General features: G+C 40.1%; 1 protein-coding gene across 1 annotated transcript in view; it reads right to left on the bottom strand.

Moving 5' to 3' along the window:
• Nucleotides 1-12,041, bottom strand: part of OPRM1 (opioid receptor mu 1) — a 64,722-nt gene that overhangs the window by 22,274 nt on the left and 30,407 nt on the right. The window contains exons 2-3 of the mRNA XM_017641803.3: nucleotides 6,493-6,845; nucleotides 5,186-5,706 (exon numbers count right to left, since the gene is read on the bottom strand). Of these exons, the coding sequence (XP_017497292.1) occupies nucleotides 5,186-5,706; nucleotides 6,493-6,845 (874 nt within the window). The remainder of the gene's footprint in view (nucleotides 1-5,185; nucleotides 5,707-6,492; nucleotides 6,846-12,041) is intronic.

Here is a 12,041-nt window from a genome sequence, read left to right as displayed (position 1 = left end):
TATAATGCGTATACACACACACACACACACACACACACACACACACACACACACACATGCACGTGCGCCCATCACTGGAACCATTTTCTTTTTAAACCATAGAATTGAATAGCCATTTTGGTTAAATTTTCAAAATAAGCATTAAGGTGGTCAAGCTCTGTACTTTTTTTAGCTATTCTCATTTGGGGCTTTTGTCATGGAATTGAAATGCTTTTCCTTTCACATTATCGCTGCACAGATGTCTTCTGAAGAAATCAAGATTCAGCTTTGGAGAGTCATGTGGTTGATTTTGAAAATTAGGCTTCTGCTTTTACTTTTGCTGGAAATAACAGTTTTATAGTTATTACAAATACAAAATATCTCCTAATTTCTTAACATTTTACTTTGATAAAATGTCAAGAAAATACTTTAAGAATGATCACCAGAGGGTTTGGGCGTAAACTTGTATATGTTAATGAGGAGTTAGCAGGAGACACATAATATTAGCTTTATCCCTGTTATATTATATGTCCTGTAAAACATAACAGAAGTAGGTGTCGGATACAGATAGCTAGGTTAGAAAGTTAAGACTGGCCAACTGTAACTACGTTATTTTGCTAAACACAACATTCATTTGGTGAAAAAAAAATTATTCAACCAGCTTGCCTGACATGGTTACACAGTTAGACAAACCAGTCACTTTGGTAGTGTTCAGAAGTTACAGTTTAAATCAGAGTTTTCATTGGAATATTTCACTCAAAATGCAGATCCTTAGACCCTATCTTGCCCCAGTGAACCAGAATTTCTTATTTCTCAGAGAAATTCCTCAGAACTTACACTTTCTGGAGCTCATAGTAAAGCTTGAGAACCTCTGGCTGAAACCATACAATAATATTTGAGTGCAAAGTGGTATCATGTGGGAAAGCAGAGAAAAGCTTTGGATTAATATTAGAAGCCTAGATATTTGTTTGGGTTCTGTCTCTTACTGGTGGTTTGATCACTTAACCTCCCTAAGCATTTATTTTTTCATGTTTACCCAACAGGGTTGTTACAGGAAGCTGGTGCATGGGAAAGTGCTTTTTAATCTGGATGCTGGGATACAAAGGTAAGATAGTATGATTATACGGTCATACTTAATACAAGCTCTTTAAATAATATTCCAACTGATCTAATATAGTTGTTTCTTTTCCCAAATCATGTTAAACATTAAAAAAATAACCTAGGAGTCAAAATATAAAATGCATTATAGAATGCATTTGGGGTGGAAACCAAGCTGTTCAGTCAGGCTGTGGAGGCCAACATCTCAGGTTGGAGATGGACCTGAATTGATCCGAGAAAATGAGGGGCAGGAGGGTGGTGGTGTTGTTCTGAGTAAAGCAGAGTCCAGTAACTACAGCAGTAGAGAGGTATGTGTACAGAGAAATTAAATTGCATTGAGAGCAGATGAAAAATGAATGCCTGTGCCTGAGTCTACCTAATAAAGATCTGGCAACTATGAAGGCAACAAGCTGCACATAAATCGACATGGAGCACCACAGCTGGGGCAGCAGGCTGAGCCTGGAATGCACAAAAGAACATGAGATCATCTCCCCCCCCCCCCACCATTCTAGCCATCAGTAGCACTTGGCCTCCTCATCAGTAGCACTTACTAAAAATACGATTAGAAAACAAGCACAAATGTAACTTCATTTTTAAAAAGTTTAACTTTTCATTAGAGGACTAAGTTGGAGAAAAAAAAATAAAGAACCTTCCTCTGAATATTTTCTAGTTACAGAAGGGTGAGCCTGAAATAATGTCAGAGCATTACATAGTCATGTGGGTCCTCAATCAGTTGTATAAGAAAGGGGTCATTCCCACCACCCTTCATGACTCTTGAAATATCAAGAGCCCTCAGATCATTCATTCATTCAGCAGATGTTTTTGGAGTACAGTTTAATGTACCAGACACTTGCTAGGTAAAAACTGGAGGACCAGGAAGGAGCAAGGCAGATGTGGTTCCTGTCCTCCGGAAGCTATGGGGTGCCTATCTGAGGGTGCATATGCCTACTGTAGATGCGTAGGAAAAGTGGCCCTCCCACATCCGCACTCCTTTGCAATGTGACTGCAGATCCTTCCATCAAGAGGTGGAGTCTGTTTTGCCAATCCTTGAATCTAGAACCTGTGACCACCAAGGGAACAAGCCTGGGCTAAAATGCTGGAAGGTGAGGACCCGTCCAGGTAGACTAGCCATTCTTGCTGGGGTCATCCTAGATCAGCTGTATTCCCTGAGAGCTCAGCTAAGACCAGAAGAACTGTCCAGCCCAACCCAGTCCAGATGACCGATCTATAGAACCACAAACTAAGTAAATGGTTGCTGTAAGTCACTGCATTTGGGATAACTTCTTATGCAGCAAAAGCTGACTGAATAGCCCTTAACTATGTAAGTATGATTCAAAGTTTATTCTGGGCACAGAATTTTCTCATACGCCTTATCACATTACCTTGATAACTGCCAACTCTTCACTTCACTTGGTGTCTTATGGACATGGTCTCAGTGTACAGTTGTCAGAATACAGACACCCTGGGAAGGTTTGATATTGGATTTCTGATCTGTAGAATATGAAGTTGACTAATGTGCTTGAGATGTCACACACACACACACACAAAAAAGGTATTTCTTGGAGAAAATACAAAAACATGACACCAACATCTATAATGGTACAAACTTCAAATAAACAGTTAATAAGTTAATGCAAATCCAATGAGCTTTGTTGCTTAACATGATGGCTCATGATGTAAAAAAAAAAGAAAAGCCTGTTTTTCAGATTCTGAATCAGTACAACTAATCAACTATATTCTAAAGACCCAGCCATAAAGTCTCTGATTTTTTCTTGAAATAATTTTATTATTTTGATATATTACTGAAACAATCATCACCAAGGCTTATGCATTGTTCAAATGTCTGTGTGACTGCCTCTATTCTGAAGATGACACATCACTGATTAGTGAAAGGCATCTTTGATTCATCTTAATTTTCAAACATGTCAGAGTATCTTTTCCTCTTTTCTTGTCAGCTGCTCTTCTCTGTCCAGCCCTTCCAGCTGGGCATTTTGGGAAAGCAGCCAATTCCAGGGCTAATGTGTTTCTGCTGTTACCTGACACTGAGGCTGCTTCATAGAGGCAGCAATGAAGATAAGCCTTAATTGTATGTATTTTTAAAGCAAACCTTTTAGTTACTTAGAGGTTTCCCAATTAACTTCCTTTCACCTCTCTCTGGTTTTGCAAGAACCGCACTAATGTGAAAACGCTGGATTCGGATGGGAGTCGAGGGCAGGGTCTGGACAACTGAAGGACAGTCATAGGAACTCAGGAGAAGCACTCCACCAGATGGGGTAGGAGCTGCCTTTACAGCCAGGGCAGGATCCTGAGATCAGCCGTGATAAGGGGCCCTGGCAGCGGGCCACGGCACACTCCCAGGGCCAGGGCACACTTGCAGCAGCCACACCCAGACAGAAGACTGGAGGGAGGGCAGACGGGGAGGCCCTGAAGGACAACCAGCACTTAATAACGGCTCTCACGGTGCTCCCATGGAAGGGTTTTGCTCCAAGGCAAAATATTTTGACCTTAGTTTAGGACTGAGAGTTTTAAATTGTGTGCTTTAAGGTATCATCCCCAGTGAAGGACATCTATTTAAATCCCTACCCTCTTTAAGTTACTCCACAAGCCTTGGATGGCCACTGAGATGGGGAGCTGCTCAGTGCAAGGAACAGGGTTAGCCATCTTGATGTGGAAACAAAGTAGAGAAAAGAGGCAGAGTAGAAAAAAAAAAACCCACATTTGTCTCTGGCTTTTATTTCTGAAATGAAATTAGAAGTGAGACATAATCAGTTAATAATTTCCTTGTGGTGGGAAGTGAGTCTGCCAACATTACCTCATACTCTGTAGAGGGTGTGACTTCCTAGGTTCATTTTAGCATCATTTACTATCAGGGGGATGAGGATTAATGCCCCCCATGGCTGATTCATCGGGGCCACAGTACATTAGTGCTGCGGGCAGTTAGAAGGGGTGAGTCTGGGCTGGGTGGTGGTAGTGGGGGAGGTGGCGAGGTGGGGTGAGGGGAAGAGAAAGCAGAGACGAAGCTGCGGCCCTCCGCCAGGGCCAGCCTCTTCTTCCTGCTCCTTGGCTACCTAGTCGTTGCCGCTGGAGGCATCTGGCCCCAGCGCCCTGCTGCCTGCCCTTGGGAACTATATTTAAGGCTCCAACTCAAGGATTTACTTCCCAGGAAGTTAGAGTTCTGTGTTGTACAGACTGTGATGTATGGATGCTGGCACTGTTATTTGAAAATTCACTTGCCTAAATTAATCCTGATAATTAAGTGGTATGTTTGATTTCCTTCATAAATCAGATTCCAAATCTTGCAAACCACGGGATTAGCAAGGTAATATAAACAGAATTTTCTGTTCCCTCTGTTTTTAATTTGTCACGTGATGATAATGCTGCTTGTAAATCTGGAATCTTCCCTGCAGGCCCCCATCTGTACTCTTCTCCACACAGGAATACATCTTCCAACATATAGTCACTCCTCATGATATTAACCCTGGCTGGTTTGATGACTTATAAAACTAATTTAGTTCCAATAATTAAGTACTTTACTTGATGCTTGCTCCAGAATTCAGGTATAAAAACTTACAAGCCAATGGTTTAACAAGTTAGGGCCATCCATTTTTCCCTCTTTTCTCCCTGCTGTAATGTTCATTTGCTGGGAACATCTTGCACTCATCACCTTTTGCAAAGGGCTGCAATTTCTTCCTAACTGTAGAACCAAAGCAGGACTAACTTTTGAGAACTGACAGGGATGTTTGAGTGATACGCATGAAACATGTAGAATTGGGAAAACTGGGAAGCATTCTAGATCGGGATTACTTCTACAATGCGCTGAAGTCACAGAAAGGCTGGAACATAGTGATTCTTAGTCACTTTATGGATTTCTACTTGGCGTATCTCTATATCTAAATAAATACATACAAATGCATAGAGCTCAGTTTATAAAATGAAGTACCACTCTGTCCCTGTGATCACAATTTGCTGCCCTCCTCCCTCCGTCCTCGTGGTGAACCTCAATCCCCTGGTCACTGATCCACTTCTAATGGAAAATCTTGGATCGCTACAACTTCTATCATTTTTATGGTACCCCCAGTAGGTATCCCCAGTTCTAGAAGCTGCATACCTGATGGTTAGTCCGATCCACTGTATTGGCCGTGGAGGGGTGGTCTTTAGCGTTCTGACGAATTCGAGTGGAGTTTTGCTGCTCAATGGTGGAGGAAGTTGGGATACAGAACTCTCTGAAGCACCGCTTGAAGTTTTCATCCAAAAATGCATACAGGACTGGGTTCAGACAGCTGTTTGTGTAACCTAGAGCAATGCAGAAGTGCCAGGAAACAGTTTGGAAAGTAGTTTCTGGGATTGTAATCAAGGCTTTAATGATGACGTAAATGTGAATGGGAGTCCAGCAGACAATGAACACAGCCACAACCACGAGCACCATCCTGGTGATTCTTCGCAGGTTCCTGTCCTTTTCTTTGGAGCCAGAGAGCATTCGGACACTCTTGAGGCGTAAGATCATCAGGCCGTAGCACACCGTAATGATGAGGATAGGCATGATGAAGGCAAAGATGAAAACACAGATTTTCAGCAGGTTTTCCCAGTACCAGGCTGGGTGAGAGAATGTTAGTGTACAATCTATGGAGCCTATAAGAAAAGTGTTATAAAGAGAAATTAGAGCAACATTTAATTATGTCACTGGGTATTAATATTCCCACCTTGCTTAATGTATGACCTTGACCAGAGTGAACTTATAGCCATTACCACATGAGCTAGTAAGGGCAAATTTAAAGAAATTGTAGGAGAAACTCAGATCCCCATTGATTTTTGAGGGCTATTATTTTTAGTTTTTTTTTGTTTCTGAATATCTCATTTTGTGGTCTACTTTGATCACATTAAGCTTTCATTCAGCCCCCAAATTATGGACCTCTCACCATATGCTAGATCATCTATGAGGGTCTCTATTGGTATAAAAAATAAAATCACTGTCCAAAATATATAGGAGGTTCCAACTAATGGGTGTTTTCACTTTTTGATGTGTAGTTCATCATTCTTACATGAGGTCTAGAAAGATAAATTTGTCATGTAGGCAGCCACTTGAAATTTTAAGACAAATATCCACTTGATGGTTTTTGGGTTTAAACTTTATTTAATCTTGGAAGAGCTATATTAAGATTTCTCATCATTTTGATGAAGAAAAGGCAGAGAAATCAGGAACCAGTAGATTATATTCTGTTTAAAATGTTTAGTGGGCTTTACATTTAGGAAAAAATTCCTATTTCAAAATATTCAAAGTCATTTTGCTAGAAAGAATCATTAAAATTACTGTTGGACTAAGATATTGGGCCACTCTATAAATTCTACTTGGCTCATGTCTTCACCAAAATATTGACCTATAAACTCCCCATCGTTCGGGCCTGCAGCGTCACTCACCATGCCTGTATTTTGTGGTTGCCATGAACATTACAGGCAGACCAATGGCTGAAGAGAGGATCCAGTTGCAGACATTGATAATTTTGGCATTGCGTGGAGTACGGAAATCCAGGGCCTTGACAGGATGGCAGACTGCGATGTAGCGATCAACACTCATGGTACACAGGGTGAATATGCTGGTGAACATATTATAGTAATCTATGGAGATCACGATCTTGCAGAGGATGGTTCCAAACGGCCATGTTCCCATTAGGTAGTTGACACTCTGGAAGGGCAGGGTGCTGGTGGCTAAGGCATCTGCCAGAGCAAGGTTGAAAATATAGATGTTGGTGGCAGTCTTCATTTTGGTGTATCTAGGAAATGAAGAAAGAGAGTGACAGTCACAAAAGGGCACTAATGTGAAATACAGATGAGCATCTAGAAACACTGCAACTGTTGGCGGAAAGCATTTGAGATGAGGTATTGAAAGAACTCTTTTCTAGAACCAGACTGGCTATTTATAACCAAGGGCCTATGGCTTAAATGCATAATTTCTATGCCTGTCAGTTTTCTTATCTCTAAAACGGTTAAAATAATAGCTGCCATGTTAATTTGTGAGTTGTTTTGTTTGTTTGTTCGACATGCCAGTCACTGTGATAGGTGTAATAGACACAGGGAGCTCTCAGTCAAGTATCCAGGCATGAGATAATAATCAATTTAAATTCTAAATACATAAGAGAAAAAATTCAGATATATAAATTTAAAATTATGTAATAATGTAATAGTGCAAGAATGTGTATACATGTATATATATATATATCAGTGTAATAGTGTAAGACTGTACATGCTTATGTGCATACACACACACACACACACCACACACACACAGTTTATTATGGCAGCATAGAGATGGGGCAAAGGGAGTAGATGGGGTAAGATATGGGAATAAAGGAGTCATCCTGGAATTGTAAATGTACAATTTTTTTTTTTTGAGAGGGCATCTCTCATATTTATTGATCAAATGGTTGTTAACAACAATAAAATTCTGTACAGGGGGGTCAATGCTCAATGTACAATCATTAATCCATCTCAAGCCTAATTCTCATCAGTCTCCAATCTTCTGAAGCATAACGAACAAGTTCTTACATGGTGAACGAATTCTTACATAGTGAATAAATTCTTACATGGTGAACAGTACAAGGGCATTCATCACAGAAACTTTCGGTTTTGATCACGCATTATGACCTATAAACAATCAGGTCAAATATGAATATTCGTTTGATTTTTGTACTTGATTTATATGTTGATCCTACATTTCTCCCTCTATTATTATTATTATTTTTATTTTTAATAAAATGCTGAAGTGGTAGGTAGATGCAAGATAAAGGTAGAAAACATAGTTTAGTGCTGTTAGAGGGCAAATGTAGATGATCAGATGATCAGGTGTGTGCCTATGGACTAAGTATTAATCCAGGCTAGACAAGGGCAGCAAGACATCCACGGATGCAGAAGATTTCTCTCAAAGCAGGGGGGGTGAGGTTCTGAGCCTCACCTCTGTTGATCCCCAAATTCTCACCTGATGGCCCCCCTGCGACTGTGCCTGTCTTAGGTTGTTTCTCCCTTGAGGAATCTTACCTGTCTCTGGCTAACCAGTCATCTTCCGGGGCCATACAGGGAAATGTAAAGTTGGTAAGTGAGAGAGAAGCCATATTGTTTGAAAAGGTTAGCTTTTTACTTCTTTGCAGATTTATGCCCTGTGGCTTCTATGCCCAGCACTTGTCTCAAGGTATCTTTACCACCTGGAGGAATTATGATACTCGGTAAATTCGATATGAGGCATGAATTCTATTTAAGAGTTGTAATTAGGAAGGAAGAAGAAAAGCTATAGATGTAGCATATGGAAGGAAACATGGGAGGATTGATTATTTCTTTGACATATCTTCTTATAGAGTACCTTAAGTATGTATAGGTTTTAAACTACTAATTTGCACACACATATTAACATAATAGGAATACAGTGACATAAACAAAGCAAATCTATAATTACCATCCATCTCCAGTGAAGCCAAGAAAACCATTTAGCCACCCTAGGCATTTGTGAAAATTTATCTATGATATGATGGATATTGTCCAATTGTACTTGAACAGTCTGAGAAAAATCAGACAAATTAAAGCAACCCATTTCTGGAATCTGTTCACATCCCATATGTTCTTTTAACCGTAGATAGTCTATAGTCATGAGATTTTGCAGTGCTACAACTTGCACCCCTCCCAACTCCTGGTTGAGTTCCAACAGTACAGATCCGGTCAAATTCGTTGTCTCACTGTATGCACATGCCAGCCTAGACATCTCCCTCCTCATTCCTATGGCAAGTCCAGGAAACGGTGGGTGGATGCAGCCACAACCGCAGCATCATCCGGATCCCTGTGGAGGCTTTTTGATGATCATCCCCCGGCACAAGTCCTCCAGAGAGTGCTGATGCCGGAAGCTCCTCCTCATATCGTATCTTAGTTCATTTTCTGGGTATCCAAGCTAGGCTTTGATCTTCTGCATAGAAACAAACAGACCCTTTGCCCACACTTTGACATGCCCTCTATACCACTGTGCAGAACTCATTGGAGGTCAGCACACAGGAACTGCTTTTTTTTTTTATTTTTTTATTAAGAGAAAGGAATATTATCAGAAAAGAGTACCTCCATAGCTGATCATCTGACACCCTTTAAGTGATTAACATTAAGGATATTTAAAGCATGCGTTGATCTTTTATTTACCAAGAGTTTTATCCTATCAAGGAGTAGTCCCCCTTTTCTTTCTTTCTTTCTTTCTTTTTTTTTTTTAATCTTTAATCTACACTTACATGAAGAATACTATGTTTACTATGCTCTCCCCTATATCAGGTCCCCCCTAACAACCACATTACGGTTACTGTCCATCAGCTTAGCAAAATGTTGTAGAGTCACTACTTGTCCTCTCTGTGTTGTGCAGCCCACCCTCCCCTTTCTCCCTCCCCCCATGCATGCTAATCTTAATACCCCCCTTCTACTTCCCCCCCTTATCCCTCCCTGCCCACCCATCCTCCCCAGTTCCTTTCCCTTTGGTACCTGTTAGTCCATTTTTGGGTTCTGTAATTCCACTGCTGTTTTGTTCCTTCAGTTTTTTCCTTTGTTCCTATACTCCTCAGATGAGTGAAATCATTTGGTATTTCTCTTTCTCCGCTTGGCTTATTTCACTGAGCATAATACTCTCCAGCTCCATCCATGTTGCTGCAAATGGTTGGATTTTTCCACTTCTTATGGCTGAGTAGTATTCCATTGTGTATATGTGCCACATCTTCTTTATCCATTCATCTACCGATGGACATTTAGGTTGCTTCCAATTCTTGGCTATTGTAAATAGTGCTGCGATAAACATAGGGGTGCATCTGTCTTTCTCAAACTTGATTGCTGCGTTCTTAGGGTAAATTCCTAGGAGTAGAATTCCTGGGTCAAATGGTAGGTCTGTTTTGAGCATTTTGATGCACCTCCATACTGCTTTCCACAATGGTTGAACTAATTTACATTCCCACCAGCAGTGTAGGAGGGTTCCCCTTTCTCCACAGCCTCGCCAACATTTGTTGTTGTTTGTCTTTTGGATGGCAGCTATCCTTACTGGTGTGAGGTGATACCTCATTGTAGTTTTAATTTGCATTTCTCTGATAATTAGCGATGTGGAGCATCTTTTCATGTGTCTGTTGGCCATCTGTATTTCTTTTTTAGAGAATTGTCTGTTCAGTTCATCTGCCCATTTTTTAATTGGGTTATTTGTTTTTTGTTTGTTGAGGCGTGTGAGCTCTTTATATATTCTGGACGTCAAGCCTTTATCGGATCTGTCATTTTCAAATATATTCTCCCATACTGTAGGGTTCCTTTTTGTTCTATTGATGGTGTCTTTTGCTGTACAGAAGCTTTTCAGCTTAATGTAGTCCCACTTGCTCATTTTTGCTGTTGTTTTCCTTGCCCGGGGAGATATGTTTAAGAAGAGGTCATTCATGTTTATGTCTAAGAGGTTTTTGCCTATGTTTTTTTCCAAGAGTTTAATGGTTTCATGGCTTACATTCAGGTCTTTGATCCATTTTGAGTTTACCTTTGTATATGGGGTTAGACAATGGTCCAGTTTCATTCTCCTACATGTAGCTGTCCAGTTTTGCCAGCACCATCTGTTGAAGAGACTGTCATTTTGCCATTGTATGTCCATGGTTCCTTTATCAAATATTAATTGACCATATTTGTTTGGGTTAATTTCTGGAGTCTCTAATCTGTTCCACTGGTCTGTGGCTCTGTTCTTGTGCCAGTACCAAATTGTCTTGATTATTATGGCTTTGTAGTAGAGCTTGAAGTTGGGGAGTGAGATCCCCCTACTTTATTCTTCTTTTTCAGGATTGCTTTGGCTATTCGGGGTCTTTGGTGTTTCCATATGAATTTTTGAATTATTTGTTTCAATTCATTGAAGAATGTTGCTGGTAATTTGAGAGGGATTGCATCAAATCTGTATATTGCTTTGGGCAGGATGGCCATTTTGACGATATTAATTCTTCCTAGCCATGAGCATGGGATGAGTTTCCATTTATTAGTGTCCCCTTTAATTTCTCTTAAGAGTGACTTGTAGTTTTCAGAGTATAAGTCTTTCACTTCTTTGGTTAGGTTTATTCCTAGGTATTTTATTCTTTTTGATGCAATTGTGAATGGAATTGTTTTCCTGATTTCTCTTTCTATTGATTCATTGTTAGTGTATAGGAAAGCTACAGATTTCTGTGTGTTAATTTTGTATCCTGCAACTTTGCTGAATTCTGATATCAGTTCTAGTAGTTTTGGAGTGGAGTCTTTAGGGTTTTTTATGTACAGTATCATATCATCTGCAAATAGTGACAGTTTAACTTCTTCTTTACCAATCTGGATTCCTTGTATTTCTTTGTTTTGTCTCATTGCCGTGGCTAGGACCTCCAGTACTATGTTAAATAACAGTGGGGAGAGTGGGCATCCCTGTCTGGTTCCCGATCTCAGAGGAAATGCTTTCAGCTTCTCGCTGTTCAGTATAATGCTGGCTGTGGGTTTATCATATATGGCCTTTATTATGTTGAGGTACTTGCCCTCTATTCCCATTTTGCTGAGAGTTTTTATCATGAATGGATGTTGAATTTTGTCAAATGCTTTTTCAGCATCTATGGAGATGATCATGTGGTTTTTGTCTTTCTTTTTGTTGATGTGGTGGATGATGTTGATGGATTTTCGAATGTTGTACCATCCTTGCATCCCTGGGATGAACCCCACTTGGTCATGGTATATGATCCTTTTGATATACTGTTGAATTCTCTTTGCTAATATTTTATTGAGTATTTTTGCATCTACATTCATCAGGGATATTGGTCTTTAGTTTTCTTTTTTGGTGGGGTCTTTGCCTGGTTTTGGTATTAGGGTGATGTTGGCTTCATAGAATGAGTTTGGGAGTATTCCCTCTTCTTCTATTTTGTGGAACACTTTAAGGAGAATGGGTATTATGTCTTCTCTGTGTGTCTGATAAAATTCCGAGGTAA

This window comes from Manis javanica, chromosome 13 (genome assembly GCF_040802235.1).
Source record: "Manis javanica isolate MJ-LG chromosome 13, MJ_LKY, whole genome shotgun sequence".
Taxonomy (NCBI): Eukaryota; Metazoa; Chordata; class Mammalia; order Pholidota; family Manidae; genus Manis; species Manis javanica.
The sequence above is the reverse complement of the archived record's forward strand: the minus strand, read 5'-3'. Positions and strand labels throughout refer to the sequence as shown.